This window comes from Nuphar pumila, chromosome 4 (genome assembly GCF_984573655.1).
Source record: "Nuphar pumila chromosome 4, dmNupPumi1.hap1.1, whole genome shotgun sequence".
In the NCBI taxonomy this organism is placed as follows: Eukaryota; Viridiplantae; Streptophyta; class Magnoliopsida; order Nymphaeales; family Nymphaeaceae; genus Nuphar; species Nuphar pumila.
Genome location: NC_143252.1, coordinates 142,914,772 through 142,931,840, shown reverse-complemented (window position 1 = coordinate 142,931,840; position 17,069 = coordinate 142,914,772). Strand labels below are relative to the sequence as shown.

At 38.1% G+C, this 17,069-nt stretch overlaps 1 protein-coding gene across 1 annotated transcript; it reads left to right on the top strand.

The window, feature by feature from the left end:
* Positions 1-11,331: 11,331 nt before the first annotated feature.
* On the top strand, positions 11,332-16,513 carry LOC149841423 (bZIP transcription factor TRAB1-like). Its single transcript, XM_090003824.1, has 4 exons — positions 11,332-12,609; positions 13,384-13,455; positions 13,588-13,617; positions 15,956-16,513. The coding sequence occupies exons 1-4, from the start codon at positions 11,332-11,334 to the stop codon at positions 16,028-16,030; spliced, it is 1,455 nt and encodes a 484-aa protein (XP_089859950.1). The 3' UTR covers positions 16,031-16,513.
* The last annotated feature ends 556 nt before the right edge of the window (positions 16,514-17,069 follow it).

Genomic DNA, 17,069 nt, shown 5'->3' with positions numbered 1-17,069 from the left:
GTTTAATATTTCTTATATTGTTATTGTAGGAAAATTTGAATATGTATATTAATACAATATGACCAACAAGAAGAAGATTGTGTAGAAGGGGAACACACCCACATCATCTAAAATTTCTCAAGCACAACAACAAAAGCCAGCGAAGAACAATGAACTAGGTCATTCTGATAATTTGGAAGCACGACTTAGTGTGCATAAGTGGGTAGAGAGGGATCCACATCCATGGCCAAAAATATGGGTGACATGTTTTTCACAAAAAAATGCACCATCGATAATTGCATACAACTTCGTTCAAACAGTGAGCTAAAAAAAACCATGAATTATCGTATAGTGAACAGCTACAAATTTCAAAGTGGCCCGTATCTAAGGCAAAATATGCAGAAAGAGTTAAGCAGTTTGTAGGCACAATCTTGTCTTCAATCCTGAAAGCATCTAAGGAAAGAGAGGGTGACTCAGTGGTTGGCTATGAGGTTGTTACTAACCTCAATGCCCAAAAAATGAAGTTGGAGATACGACCATCTATAGTGGCAGTGATGAGAGGGCAGAAGAAGTACCTGACCAAGGGGCTAAGGTTAATGTGAACCCCCATCAGAAAGTAGATGTAAGTGAGGGTCATGTGGTTGGGTAAGATGCGAACACCACTCAAGAGTTTGATGTTATAACACTCGCTTTTAGAGAAAGAAAAAAAATCAGATCTGAGTTGGATCTAGATCCATACCCAAAACCCCCGTGCTCTTCTATTTAAGCACGGGGGGAGGCTCTCCTTTTACACAAAAGGATTCCCCCATCGTTTCTCTCTCCTTAACCCCCTGATATCCTCTCCTCTCTCCCTTTTTTTTTTCGACCACCTATCGTCGACGACCACTCATCAAAGACACCCCCCCACCCCACCCCCCCAGGTGTGTGTCTCCATTTCTCCTCCCTTCTCTCCCTGCACTCTCTCTCCCTCTCTATTTTCTCTGTGAAGGGCACCGGTAGGAGGGTGTTGACCTCCTGCCTTGCCCTCCCTCTTTCCTCTTGGTTTTCTCTGTAAAGGACGTCAGCTTGGTCTGTCCTCCCTGTGAGGGTGCCGACAGGAGGTTATCGAACTCATGCCTTCCTTCTCTCTGTCTCTCTCGATTTTCCTTGTGAGGGTGACGACAGGAGGTCACCGACCTCCCGCCTCACACTCTCTCTTTGTGCCATTTTGCAAGGGAGGGATACTGCCCCTCTCTGCTCCCTTGTCCTCTTTGTTCCTTTTAGCAGGGGAGGGGCGCCCTCTCCCTGCTCTCCTTCTCGTTTAGCAAGGAAGGGGTGCAACCCCCCTCCTTGCTCACTCTCTCGCTCTCTCTGTTTTTGTTTAGCAGGTGAGGGGTACCACCCCTCCCTGCTCATTTTTTTTCTTTCTCTAAAAGCAAGTGTTACATATGTTGCTCTGACGAAGAGGTCAAAGCAGAGAAGACGATTCAGTGCTCATAGACAGGTAAAAATTCACTGCAATTGATTAATTTTATTGATTAAATTGAGATATATATTGCTACTATACAAGAATATAATTGATTAGATTGTCATGTATATGTGCAAATTATAAAAAATCATTATAATTGATTGATTTTATTGATTAAATTGAGATATATATTGTTATTACTACTATACATGAATGCAATTGATTAGTTTGTCATATACGTGTGCAAAATATAAAAATTTATTGTAATTGACTGATTTCTTTTATTAAATTGATATATATATATATTGCTATTATACATAAATGTAATTGATTAGTTTGTCATGTTCGTGTGCAAAATTTAAAAATTCATTGTAATTGACTAATTTCATTGATTAAATTAAGATATATATTGTTATTGCTACTATATATGAATGCAATTGATTAGTTTGTCATGTACGTGTACAAAATATAAAAATTTATTATAATTGACTATTTTTATTATATATATATATATATTGCTACTATACATGAATGCAATTGATTAGTTTGTCATGTATGTATGCAAAATATAGAAATTCATTGAAATTGACTGATTTGAGTAAAATTAATTTAGATTGCAGGATTCTCAACCAATTGATTTAGTAGAGTCAACATCCTGCACAAACCGATTCTACTAGAACCAAGCACACCAATGGTTTTTAACACTAACATGAGAAGCAAAAGAATTGTTGGATCGAATAAATTTTTGCTTGGAGATCACACCATGAAACATCATTCACCCTCCCTTAGAGGCCGTTATGTAGTTTTGAAATTCGGCAACCAACATACTCTGGTTCAGAGATCTTGAGATGACCATCACGTTGGAGGACGTGGCATGAATAGGCGAATTGAAGTGTCATGGGGAGCTAGTTAGTTGATAGTGGTAGGGTAATTTTAAGTAGTTGTATGATATTTATTTGCAAGAAGATAATGATGTATTTAAAGTAGATAAGATCACGTTTTCATGGTTTAGGAGCAATTATGATATCAATAAGGCGAGGAGGATGAAGACAAAACTACCATGTATTGGAAGGAAGGACGGTAGTAGGATGGATAAGACGGTGAGAGCATTCTTGTTATACTTTTTTGGCTCATAGTTATTCATTGATATTGGTGGAAAGTCGGTTCATGCATCATATGTCAAACTGTTAGAAGACCTGAATCACATTGATCAATATGTATGAAGACCAGTCGCACTTGCATATATGTATGAAAGTTTGAGTAGCACGAGGAGCAAAAGAAATAACCTTGTCAGGATGTTGTTGTTGTTGGAGGTATTTATTCTTTCATTATACTTAAACTTTTGATTTATAGTTATTCTTATACTTACATGCAGTATTTTGATAGATATTATATATTAACCCTTGTTAATCATTGTTATATAGGTTGGATATGGGAGCACATATCTATTGAAAGACCTCAAATGAGTGATGTTGCTTATGAATTTTCATGTGCCACACAATATGGAGTTGGTCATGCAATGAAGAGGAACGTGATTAAAGATTAGTGGGTCTTCGCATGTTTCGTGCTAATTGTGTTGCATCACTTTGTAGACTAACTAGGCAAACATAAGTATTGTTATTGATATTTTGTATATTTTTTAAATAAATGCATATTTGTAGGCCTAACCATAAAGAAAATATAGGTAAACTGGTGCTCCTATGAAGGCACGTTGGAAGACGAGGAGAATGCCGATGTAGTTGTGGGGGTGAAAGACATCACCAGAAAGGACATTTGGATGCACAACATGAATGAAGTTGAGCACCAAATGGCTAGCCGAGTCATTCAGCAGCTTGAGTTTGTTTATCAACCAACCAGTCACTCTTGTCCAGTTAGCAAATTTTTATCGCATGTCACGAAGGATCGGACGAAGGATTACCCTCTGGTATTCCTCTCCAAACTTCAAGACTGGCATGAGGGCATTAAAGACATGGACTTGTCATAGATGAAACGTGCCACCAATGAAAATTTTGTAGTTGCTCAATATATTACATGTTCTTCAATGACAAAGATCAGGGAGAGAAGCAGAAAAAGATTGTAAGTGGATCAAAGGGAGAGTTGACTCTTGAACTTGAAGAAATTTGCATGCTAAAGAATATGGTATGAACTCAAAAAGATATAATATGTACTTAAGTTGGCGTTCTGGAGAACACAAATAAGATCATCGAAGAGCTACGATCGCAACAATCACATCATCATCAACCATAGAAATTCATTTGATTATTGTTTTTTTTATTTTTTTGTATATATTCGAACATCAATATTGTAACTCATTGATTTGTATATAATGTCATTTGAATGTTTCTATGAATGAATTTTTATATAAAGTCATATGTTTGTCATTCATTTATATATAATATCATTTAAATGTTTCTATGAATGAATTTTTATATAAAGTCATTTGTTTTTCAATCATTTATATATAATTTCATTGATTGAATGTTTAAATGATTTGAATATAAAACTAAGTTCACTCTTGAATGTTTAAATGATTTGAATATAAAACTAAAACCATTATTGAATGTTTAAACTGAAACAATTGTTAAATGTTTAAATAATTTGAATGTTCAAATTGAAAGTCATTGTTAAATGATTTGTATACAACATCATTGTTTATATATTTATATATATTTAAATAATTTGAATGTTTAAATAATTTGAATGTCTATTTGCTTACATCCATTGTTATTTGGGTTGTTATATGCGAAAATTCACAGCGTGTTTATATATATGATTCAAGAAATTCACAAAAATAAGAAATTTTGCATATTTATCATAATTTCGTAAATATGTAAGTACGATGTGTGTGATATCTGGAGATTCACATATAACTTCACGTGAGAGCATTCAATATACGTGAAAAAGTAAGCTATTCGCAAAATTAATGACAAATATATTTATGTAAAATATGAAATATATATGAAATAGTTGAATATTTATGATTTTGGTGGTTTCAGTTTTACCAAGATTTCGTAAATAAATTTATGCAAGTTCATAAGGTCTAAATTCGCATAAAAAAACCTATGATTCTGGATTTAAGTGGGTGTTGGACATATTCGATGGGCGATACAATTTTATCGCAAAAAATGCATAAAATCACAATTGTGAAGGGTAAAAGTATCTTAACGATGTTGGATATTTGCAATGTTGGATATCGAAAGAATATCGAAAATTGCAGGATTTTTAGGGAATCACATCAAATTACTCATACAGTACAATTTTTTTTTTTGCCATGAGGTCACTTGGGATAAATGAAAAGCTTGCTTTTTCGTATGAAATTGAGCTTTCTTGATATTAAAAAATATATATAGAACTTACTTTTAAAAATTATAATTTTATTGTAAAACCTACGTATGTAATGAGTATTCTGAAAAAAGTTGTAAACATGTATTTATTTACTTAAGGATGCATTTGGAAGAAAGAAATGGTAGAGAAAGTGCAAGTCATAAAAGAAAAGTGGCAACCTTATTTGTTCCAAATGATAGAAAAAAATTTAAAAGAAAAAAAATCATTTTACCCTCATTTTGACAACTTTTCATCTTAGAAATAGAGAATTTTTTCCTATTAAAAGTTTTCAGTTTTAGGAGTAGCCCTTGCCCTAATCAAAGCACTCTAACATTTTTCCAACCTGATTTTCTCGTCAAAGAGACAAAAAAATATGTTTTATGAAAAAAGTCTCATATAAAAACTCCTCATAAGCAAAATTTCCTTTTGTTATGAGATTTTTTCTCACTTTTAAATTTTAACTATGCACTAAAAGCAAAACTGCAAAATAGTGAATGTGTTGGCCCTTAGAATTCCTGTGTAACTGCCCAAACTTCTTCAGCATTGTCTTTCACATTTCTCTCAACCAAACGCTGCTTATGAGTTATGGCTATCAAAGGCAGGGCTAATGTGTAGGGGTGTCAACCAGTTGGGTTTGGTTCGGACCCGATGAAATCAGACCCAAACCTCATTTGAGATGATGGTACAGGGTTTGGACCCAAGTCTAGTCCGACTCACTATACAAGAAACTATAACTGAATCTTATAAGGATTACATGAACCAGACCAAGATCATACCCAGTAAAATATTTTTTTTATCATTTTTACATTGAAAATTGCAGATCTTAATCGAAACTTAGGTCCAGCTTGGGTCTAGTATAAAATTTCACAAGCCATACCTGACTCCATATATTTATGGGACCCTTAGAGTCCGACCCCGGATTCTAATAGGGCCTGACCTTATAGGGTTTGGTACGGTTCAAACCTTACCCATTAACACCCCTACTAAAAGGTGACATTTATTGAGTAATGACCTGGCCTTTAATATATTGAAGCAGTGGTGTAAGGGAGCACATGAGGTGAGGTAGGCATGTATTATGAGATGAAGGCACTAGCAATTTTTGTGGCAAAAACAAAAAGGAGTGTGCCTGTCATTTAGTTTAACAATTACTTCATTCACTTACGCATCTAAATGAGGTTGACATGCCATTTGGCATCATTTAATTATCTGCAGCTGAACCATAGCCGTTGGCTTTTTCTACCAAAAGACTTTAATGAGCCCGTGACAGCAGCAATCCAGACTAATAAAAGAAGTTGGGAAATTTTCATTTAAGCATAATTTTTTGTTTTTAAATTAAAAAAAATAAGACTGCATCTTCTGAATTTCAGCGATAAATCTAGGTTCAAGAGATCCATTTGGATTTAACTTTTTAGTTTAGGTTTTATTTGAGTTTTTATTTAGATTTAGGTCTTAATTATGTAATGGATTTATCTCAGACCCAAATTAGGATTAGAGTTTCTTATGTCCCCGATAAATGCTCATTCTTGGGATTTTCTAGTTCAGATTGATTGTGATCTTCATTTTCTTTTTCCCAAACCCTAACTCGTTTTTTTTTTTTTATTGATTTTTCTTTACAATTGTTATTTCCATTTATGTAATTGAAATTTTAATTTTCTTTAACATAATTTTCAAGTTTTCGCATCCTCGGATTGAGGGTGCATCATAAGTAAAGGGGTGTCAACGGATCAAGATTGGTTCAGACCCAAGTGGAACCAGACATGGCCCTGATTTTTGGGTAATGGTATCGGGTCTGAAGCCGGGTATAATCAGACCCATCATAAGAGAAACCATACCCCCAGACCCAATAAGAACTACATGAACCAGACCCAGGCCATACTGGATAAAATAATATTTTTTATAATTTTTACATTTACAAATTATGGGTCTTGATCAGAACTCAGGTTGAGCCCGAGTCTAGTATAAATTTTCACAAATTATACCCGGCTCCATGTATTAATCGGATCTTCGGGTCTGGACCTGGGTCTTAATTGGGTCTTCTTATTTATCAACATGACCGGACCCTAACAAACATTATTTTTTTGTTTTGTTTTTTTTAGTTCTTTATATAGCTTTTTTGAGTTGAAAAATACTCTTTTTTCCTCGGAGAAAAGAGAAGGATAGGTATTTTAATTGTTTATATTCTAATTGCCTCAATTTAACTAAGATTCAGCTAATGTTCTACTGCATGAGTAGATCTCTTTTTTATAGTTTTCAGAAAAACAAAGACCCATATCAAAAAAAAAATTAAAAATGTGATGACCATTTATAAGATTAAGAGCAAAAGGTTGGCCTCTCAATAGGGTCAACCAATAAGTTATCCTTTTGTTGTCACCATTTTTTCTACTCATTCACTGTCACATCTACTTTTTAAGTTAATTGATTTTGGCTCCACCACCTCATGCTAAATATTGAAAAGAAAAATCGTAATAATGTGCGCTTGTTTCCACAGGAAATGAGATGCAAAAGAAATTGATTGCATGACTTAAGGAGAATAATGCTTCACTGCCATATGTACACTTTGATCTAACTTTTAAAAGTCTTGCTTTTGTCTTTAATGTTAATACCCTGCATCTGCATCTCCCACACACTGCACAAATGGACAATAGACAGTTGTGTGCTTGGCTTTCAGCCACTCCTCCCAATTAAATACCAAATAATGCATACTGTAATGCTAGCTTCTAAATATTCAAGTTTGTGAATTTGTCGACAGTTCGACTGTTAGCATACGTACACGCATGGGCACCTTTGTTTTGTTTTGGTGCCCATACTCTTTGGGCCTGGTGTCAGTCAGTTTTTTTTTTTTTTGGACCAATAGCATCAGTTAAGACACATAGTTTGGTCCCCGTGATCATGCATACATTAATACAGTTTTGTTTTTTCATGAATATACACATCATCATCATGAAGGCTTTTTCCAACTTTTTTAACCATTTTCCACAAGTAGATAGGTCAGGCTTTCCATTACTAGGAGTAAAGATCCCAAAATACCATCTTCTTGGTTATTCCTCATTATTTGCTATAGCATATTGGTTTTGGCTTCCTCGTCTGAGTGCCCACATCGATTGCCATCTTTTTTTTATATTTATACTTAGAAACAGCTCCAAGATCAGATACTTAGTCGCGCTGGTTCTTCCTGTCTTACTTACTATCAGTATCCTGGCGGTGTAAAACTCTATGAGCTTGCCTCTTGCCCTTCTATTGTCGTGATTCTGCTTGGGCAATGGGTGATGCCTAGGGATACACAACTGGCCTGGGCTCTCTTCGAGCTCAACTCATCTAGTAAATGAGCCAAGCTTATACAAAGCTTTGAGGCTTGGCCAAGCAAATGAGTCGAGCTTGATTGCCCTACTAAGCTCGATAGGTTCAATAAGGCTCGGCTTCATTTCTCGAGCCTCGTGCCAATCTCATCTCTCTCTCTCTCTCTCTCTCTCTCTCTCTCTCTCTCTCTCTCTCTCTCTCTCTCTCTCTCTCTCTCTCTCTCCATGAGCCAAACCTGAACATTAGTGGTTCAGTTTTGGGTCGAGCCTGTACACCAGTTTACTTGAGCAAGCCGAGCTTAAACATGCCAAGCTCAACTTGTGTGCATCCCTTGTGACGCCCATGAGATTTGAATAGACTGCCTGACTAGTGGCCTAAGCCCCATCCCACTAAGACAAATTCCTTTGGGGCAATTGCTATTCTCTTGCTTTTTATTATGTCATTGACATGCTCTAGCTTTGTTTATGTTTAGGGGCCTATGTTTCGCAGTCAAATGCCAAATCTTGGAATAGGATATCTCAACTCCAGGATTCAAGAGCCTTGGGATTTGCCAACATCAGCTACTGTTTGGGAGCTTGTATTTGGCAAGTGGGGGGAGTTGGCATCTTCTTGCCAACTATCAGCTTCCAAATGACCAATATAAAGTAAAAGAGAATTGAGAAGGAAATAACAAGAGAGATGGTGAAGTGCTCATGTTGGAGTTGCCAACTACAATGGTTCTAATGGGGGATGCGCTTGCCTCGCAGGAGTACTTAGTGCCCATTACCTTGTGTTGGAACGTTGCAAGTTCGAACCCCAAATGTATGGTTGTATAACTGGTAAGGGTCTTAACCACAGCTTTCTCTCGAGAAAAACCTACAATCCATAAAGGTTAAAATTTTGATTTGGAAGATGAAAGGTATTTGGAGCTGCCAAATCCCATCCCATCTCCTGAGGTTTGTTATATCCAACCTCCTAAACACGGACGGGAGTTGGGGATCGCATGAATTCCCTCCTACACACACCAACTACAAGCTTCCAAACGGATAATTAAGTGCAGGACTGCATTTGAGTTGCCTAGTTTGCCTCTGTGTCACTTATCTGATTGCTTTAATAAGGCGGGCAAATGCTGTAAAAACCTTGACTACATTTTTATTTTTATTGAGGTTTATACCATAAGGAGGGTGTTATGAAAGAAGAACAAGAACAATTTGTTGCATCAGACTAACCTGTGCTATGTATTCTCGAGAAAAGGAACTTAAAAGCCACTAAATAGATTGTCATGTACTTGGTTGTAGGGGGTTTGCTTTGGTTATGATGCCCCACATGCTGCTGTCCCCACCTTGTCTTCTTCACCACATCACCTGAAAAGCAAAACGACAAAAAAGAAATAATAAATATACAAAGTTTGCCATCTACAATTTTCAAGGCACTTATTTAATTTTTGTGAAGATGCCCCTCCTTCACACTTTAATATCAACAATTGCCACTATATATATATATACACACGTTTATGTGTGTTTATTTTGGTACAAATTAGCATTCTAGATTTAATATGACTTGACTCTTGTATTACGTTTTTTAACAAAAAAATATTTTTTATGAGGAAGAAAAAATTGATGCTTTTGGATCATAAAAAAAGCTACGTCAGATTCCAGCAATCCAATTATTACTTTCCACTAAACAAAACATAGATCGCATCTATGGTATTTGATGTGAAAGAAAACACTCAAACAAAGAAGTTTCACCCCATTTGCTATGTGACATGTCCTTTTGACATGCAAAGGACTGTAACAAATGTTTACGATATATATTATTATAAAAAATAGAAAAACATTAAAAATAAAACAGTGTGATCTAAGAATTGCAAAATATAAGAATTTTTTTTTAAAAATTAAATGTTCAGTTTTTTATAGGTGTTTGAAAATACCTAAATAATTTCACAATTTTTTCAAAATATCACATATAGATGAACTAGAGTTTAGATCTCTTATCCCAAAGTCCCAGCCACCCCCAAAATTCAAAAAACCGAAAAAGATTGGTAATTGTGAAAACGAACATGGATATGGAGGCAAAAGACAAGGAAAAGACAAGCTTTCCAGTAATTTACTTGGGCGGTGTAAAGTGAGGCATGTCCACGAGAGTGACATAGACGGTTTAAGAAAGTGGACACTATGCCAGAAGTGATTGGTTGCCCATCACATCAAAGCATCAGAACCATCTGGTTGGTACACGTTAGGCTGGCCGGCTGGGTATCCATAATTAGTTGTCGGTTTGTGGATCAATGGGAGATCTTATAAAGTGGGGGAGCACACCCCAATCTCTCTCTCTCTCTTAGTGTGCTCTTTGAGGGAGTTGAGGACTTCTTTGGTTGTTCTCCTTGCTCGTTTGACTTCTCTCTCTCTCTCTCTCTCTCAGTGTGCTCTTTGAGGGAGTTGAGGACTTTGGTTGTTCTTGCTCGTTTGACTTAAACATCTCTCTCTCAGTGTGCTCCTTGAAAGAGTTGAGGAATTCTTTGGTTGTTCTCCTTGCTCGTTTGACTTAAACATCTCTCTCTCTCTCTCTCTCAGAGTGAAGGAATTCTGAGATTTGCTTCTTGCTCGTTTAGATTGGAGTTCTGTTAGTGGATATTGGACTACTTCGAGTGGAGGAAAATGGTGAACTGAATCAGTACTGGTGTTTCTTTTTCTCTCATTTTGGGTTTTCAGGATTGATGGGTGCTCAGTTTTGCTGGATCAATGGTGGAGTGTTGAAGTGTTTTGAGTCGTGTTAGGCTTTTCTCTTAGTTGCTGGTTTGGGATTTCGGGATTTTTTGAGAATTATTTCGTTTTTCTTTTTGGGGGTTTTCTCTTTTTCTGCTTGGTTCAGTTCTGTGTTTGTTAGGTGCTGGGATTGGAAGGGATCGTTATTGGTGATTGGAGATTGCAACAATAGAGGTTCGACTATATTGCGTGCAATTAGGATTCGCTTTATTTGGTGTTTTTTTCTTCTCGGCGAAGATTGAAGATGGTCTTGTGAGCAAAGTAGATACAGTGGGTTGGTGATAAAGTTGGGTTCTTTACAATTCTTGGTATGGTGTTTGAAGCTACAATCGATCTTTGTGTATGTTTTAAGTTGGGGACTTGATCTATGTCTAATTGAGGAGCAAATGTTGTGCTTGATCTCGTTCCATAAAGTATAATCTTGGTTATCCGATGTGCTAGGAGAATTCAGTATTGTTTGGATTAAATAAGGATCTACGTAGCGTTCTTGGAAGCTTAGATTTGTTCAAAAATACAGAAAAGATCAGAGCTGCTATTTCTAACATGGATTCCAATTTGAACTTCAAGAATGTGCTCTCGCAGGCAGGGGATGAGAATGGTTCTCGATCCGGAGATGCCAGGACATGGACTTATCCTTTGGTCCACCAATCGTCAATTTATTCTCTGACTCTGGATGAGTTTCAGAGTGGCCTTGGGAAGGATTTCGGATCAATGAATATGGATGAGTTTTTGAAGAATTTGTGGTTTGCAGAAGAGACTCAGGGGCCCAGTGCTCCACCGGATACAACGGAAGCAAATTCAGGGAATTTAGCCAGGCAATTCAGTTTGCAGAGGCAAGGTTCCCTGACACTGCCCCGGACGTTGAGCTTGAAGACAGTGGATGAAGTTTTCAGGGACATGATCAAAGGAAGCACAGAGCAGGCCAGCAATGTTAGCTCTTCGTTGCCACAGAGGCAGCCGACTCTTGGAGAGATGACTTTGGAGGAGTTTCTGGTCAGGGCAGGGGTTGTGAGGGAAGATACCCAATCCATTGGTATGGCCAGCAATGGACTTTTCTGTGGTAATTATGGGAGCCACACAGTTGGGAATGGCAACGCCCAAGTTCGGTCTGATGTTGGCCTAGTTCTCGGGTCTGGCCAGCCAAATCAGACTAATGGGAATTTATCAAGCATGCCATATCAAGAAATTATTGATCCATCTGCTAATAACGTTGTCACTCTTGAAGGAATAAGATCTCAGCCACAGAAACAGCCTCAGCTGCAGCAGCCAGTTTCATGGCTCAATAACCAGTTCCCTCTAGTTCAACAGTCCAAACAGCAAGAACATCAGATATTTCAGAAGCAACCCCCAATTGCTTATGCATCACCAGTTCAAGTAGCCAACAATGCTGACTTGAAGAGTCCAAGTATAGGAAGTGGTCTGTCATTGTCTCACATGGGTGGTGTTGCAGGAAATGGTACTCAAGTTGGATCTGCGGGGCTTTTTGGGATTGCGGATTCAAAAGCAGGCATTGGAGTGGTTTCTCCTGCATCCAATGGCTTCATGAGAGGTGGTATTCAAGGGGGAGTTGGAATGAGTGTGACTAGACTAGGAGCTTCAACAATTGCAATAAAAACTGCATCTCATGCAAACCCACTCTCTTCTGATATCTTGAATAAAAGTGATGGTGATAATTCCTCAGTATCCCCAGTTCCTTATGCCTTTAACGGAGATCTAAGGAGAAGAAGAGGTGGCGGACCACTGGAGAGAGTTGTTGAGAGGAGACAGAGGCGTATGATAAAGAACAGAGAATCAGCAGCAAGATCACGAGCTCGCAAGCAGGTAATTTCTAAACAAGTTTACATGTTTTCTTACTTACTCTGAACTTTATGTGCTTTTGGTAGTTATGGCGTTATGTCCTCTTTCTGTTCTATTTCTGGTTTGTTTTCTTCTCTGTCTTGTTTGTGTGATGTTTTAGTGATTTTTGCCTTTTCTGAGATTATGAAAACTTTGTGTTGGCTATGTCATCTAATACAGTCAGATACACCTTGTTTTCAATGAAGGTGTTTCTAGTTACATTACCTTTCAAGTTCTACTGTTATATTGGTTAGTCTTGAAAACATGAATTACTGGTCAGTCGTTGCCCTTTTTATTATCATACAGAGTCGAGGCTTCTAGCTTGTTAATAATGAAATCAAATCTAGGGATCACCGCATGTGATGTTATGAGAACCTCCAAAATTATGATACTAAAAGAAGCATTTGTAGTGTTGTAAACCTAAATTTGATAAAACATATGGTAAGGAAAAGAAGCAACGTCTGGGTGTTTTTCTTGCTCAGAAGGATTGGAAACTGAGTGTGACTTGATTGGATTAACCTTCTTATTTTCTCTGAAATGCTTACTGTTTTCTGTTTCATCTTGTCAATGCACATTTGGATTGTGCTGTATACATCTACCATCCATGCATGTTTAATTGAAGATATAAACTTATTTACCAAAATTTGGTTTAATGATGTTGCTGCTCTTTAATCTATGCATTGAAATACTCCACATGATTTTATTTCATATGTTGCTGGATATCATTTGTCATTCTTATTAAAACTAAACTTCTTGTAGGCTTATACCATGGAATTGGAAGATGAAGTAGCAAAACTCAAAGAAGAGAACACGAAATTGCAGAAGCAGCAGGTACCTTTTCTGCATGTTTTGGAACTAAAGCAAAATAGATAAAGCAATCAATTTTGGTATTTATCCAAATTTGCAATTTAGAGTTTCCAACTTGTGCTCAAGCTTTAAGTAACAAAAAGTTACTTGTTGCAGGCAGAAATAACAGAAATGGAAACGGCTCAGGTATGACTAGAGAGTGGATTATGTAAATAATTACTGTTACCATTGTTGCTCTCTTTTAGCTTGCTGTTTCAAGGTTCCTCTTTAAAGTGTGTAATAATTAAATGTGGCTAGTCTATAAGCAAGTTTCAAATGTCTGTTTTGCAACAGTTCGTCAGAAAATCAGCGGATAATATTAGTTGCTTTTGTTTTTATTTGTGATCTTTAGTATATCTTTCAGTAATATCTTTTGCCCTTAATCTGACAGTACAGTGCCTAGCTGCACTGTTTTCTTTTAAGATCATTTAAGAACATCTGTATAATTGGTGTTGGGAACTTCTGGTTATAATGCTGAGTGATGAGAAGGCTGGCTACCTTGTGCACATTTGCTGGAAATTCTTGTAGGCCTAGCTATTTTGATCATGAATATGTCCAATTCACTGGATTCTGTGTCAATTTGACATGGATATGGGTATGGGATGCAATGTGAAAGTACTTGGGCACTTCATGTTCTTATACTAGGAGATCAGAATGAAAATACATGGGTGCATAATAATATATACACAGATAGTATAGTTATCCATCCCATTTCATATATATATATATATATTGAATATTTTTCTGCGTTATTTAGAAGATTTTCTAGGGATATGGAGTTGGATGGGTTGCCCACCCTTCTTAGCATCTGAAGGGATCTAGACATCTGAATATAAAATACTCTATGGAGGTTTCTGGAATTAAGATGTTGGAGGTGAGATCAGATCTCTGTTCCTGGATAATAAAAATCACATTTTTCTAACCTTCCTACAACTACGTATCGAACATGCCAAGGCCTTTCTAAGGAAAGCAATTGACTTTGAAAATTAGAAAGGAAAACCCCAGATTAACAGAAGGATAATTGAGGTATAGTTGAACTAAACATCTGAAAAATGGTGGAACATTGAAAGTTTTATGTTGATTTTCATGGCATTTTCCTGTTATCTGATCACAGGAAAAGGCCAAAAGGCTGTGTGTGTGTGTGTGTGTGTGTGGGGGGGGGGGGGGGGGGGGGGGGGCTTGAGGCATTAAAATTGGACATAATGTCCACGGTAAGTGACAGGCTATGTCACATGGGTGCGGGTGCGGGGATGCGGCACTTTAAAAAACCTTGGGTGCGGCGGGGCAAAAATGTAAAAAATATATATATATATATATATATATATATATATATATATATATATATATATATATATATATAAAATTTTGAAGTTTTAATAGTTAACATTGCATGCAATATATCAAATTAACGATTCTACAATTTTATTCTACATCACAAAAACTAACACCGCAATTAAATCAACCTAAATATCAATCAAATAAGTAAAGCAGAAAAGAACCTGCGCTCCCTGTTGGCAGGGGAGGGGCCGAGCCCCTCCCTACGCTCTCTGTGTGCAGGGGAGGGGTCGAGCCCCCTCCTTGTCTTCCCTCTTTGTGCAGAGGAGGGGCCTAGCCCCCTCCCTACACCCTCTGTTGGTAGGGGAGGGGCTGAGCCCCCTCCCTGCGCTCTCTATGTGCAGGGGAGGGGCCGAGCCCCCTCCCTGTCCTCCCTCTTTGTGCAAGGGAGGGGTCGAGCCCCCTCCCTACACTCTCTGTTGGCAAGGGAAGGGCCGAGCCCCCTCCCTGTGCCCTCTTTGTGCAGGGGAGGGGTCGAGCCCCCTCCCTGCGCTCCCTATTGGCAGGGGAGGGGCCGAGCCCCCTCCCTGCACTCTCTGTTGGCAGGGGAGGGGCTGAGCCTCCTCCCTGCGCCCTCTTTGTGCAGGGGAGGGGTCGAAGAGGAGAGCAGAGGAAGTCGGGGGCATACCTGGAGCGGTCGGCGGAGAGGAGGAGGTGGCGTTGGGCTCCCCTGAGAGACGTCGGGAGGAGAGGAGGCGAGCAAGAGAGCAGAGGAGCGCGGGAGAGGAGAGGATTAGGGCAAAAAAAATTTGCCCTAATCCTCTCTTCGCAGCCCGTTTCATCGGGCAAAAACAATTTTAAGTCCAAAAAATTGGACCAAAATGACCCTGGTGTTGACCACACCCAAGGTCGGGTTGACTGCATCGGGTGCCGCACCCGCGTTGTGTCGCGTCGACGCAGGTGCGGCACCCGGTTTGCCGAGTCCCTGTGACATAGGTGACAGGGCATCTTTATATGTAAATGCCTAGTTGAAAACTTCAAATTGCCAGTCTAATATTCACTCCTAATTTGTCTTTACATATAGGGACCTGTGGTGTTCAATCTTGTGTAATCAATGATGCTGCTTCTAAGAATTCATACTATTTCCTAGTGTTTTTTTTACCTTCTATCTCTGGTGGTTACTAACAAGTCCATGTGTGCTCCTTCACAGGTTATAGAGAAGCTGAACCAGCAGACAGCACAAAAAAAAAGATGCTTGAGGAGGACACGCACGGGCCCCTGGTAAATGTACTATAGGAGTGAATAACATTGTTGTAAGTTAGGAAGGGAGCTGTAAATATGATTAGAGAGGAGTTGGAAACAGGTAGCCTATAAATTAAGAATAGGGAGAAGTTCTGTTATGTTAACTTCAGTATTCTTTTTTTTTTCTCTTTTGTTCTTGATGCCCTTCAGTTGTTTTTGTCATCAGAGATGGAGAAGCCAAACTAGTGCATCAAAGTAGCTGGTTTTGTTGACTGTCTGTATGCATTTGTCTGCATAATCACGGTTGAAGATCACAGGGAACCGTGAATTCTTGTAAACTATTGTTGAGTGTTTTTTGCTATTTTCTGTTGTCATTCATGAGAGGATATTCTCACTATTGCTCATGGCTCATCATCTTCTAAGCTATTTGCAAAGTTAAACTGGTCTAACCAGATTCTCAAGCATGATAAACATATTCAAATTGGATTTCCAGTTCATCATGTGAAGCAAGCATGCACCCTTGTGCTAGCCTCTCTCTCTCTCTCTCTGTATGTGTACGTGTGTGTGTGTGCGCATGTTCACGTGCCTGCATCCCAGTGGAATCAAAGGCATGACAACGTATTCCTAAACCTTACAAAAGTAGGATCCAAAGAATTTATTCTCACGACTTTCTTCCAAGTCTTTACCATGTGTTCTTGTAATGAAATTATAATTTTTTGTAGACATTTATAAATTATAACTCTTTGTTTTTTCCCAAGTGTGGTACTTGGCAGTTGCAAATTTTCAACTTGTAAAGGGTTGCCGTTTTACATAAGCAACAGTTCATTTGCAAGCTCTCTCTCTCTCTCTCTCTCTCTCTCCAAGCCTCTCTTCATATGGAGCAGATCCAGTGATTGGGCCCAGAGTAATTTGGTACTACCAACGCACAGAAACATAGAAACTTGCTGTGCTTGTAGCAATTTTCTGTGTTTTGGGCACAAATACTTTATAAATTAATCAGGTCGATCGCCTAAACAAGACTCCTCTCCATAACGCCTTTTATACCTCTCAATGATATAAAGTATAAATAACGAATCCAAGAT

What these genes read in the sequence shown, in the direction of transcription:
- LOC149841423 (XM_090003824.1), top strand. Translation starts at nt 11,332, where the DNA reads ATGGATTCCAATTTGAACTTCAAGAATGTGCTCTCGCAGGCAGGGGAT. An exon ending in CGAAATTGCAGAAGCAGCAG is followed by an intron (nt 13,456 to 13,587) that starts GTACCTTTTCTG and finishes TACTTGTTGCAG; the next exon opens with GCAGAAATAACAGAAATGGA. An exon ending in CAGAAATGGAAACGGCTCAG is followed by an intron (nt 13,618 to 15,955) that starts GTATGACTAGAG and finishes GCTCCTTCACAG; the next exon opens with GTTATAGAGAAGCTGAACCA.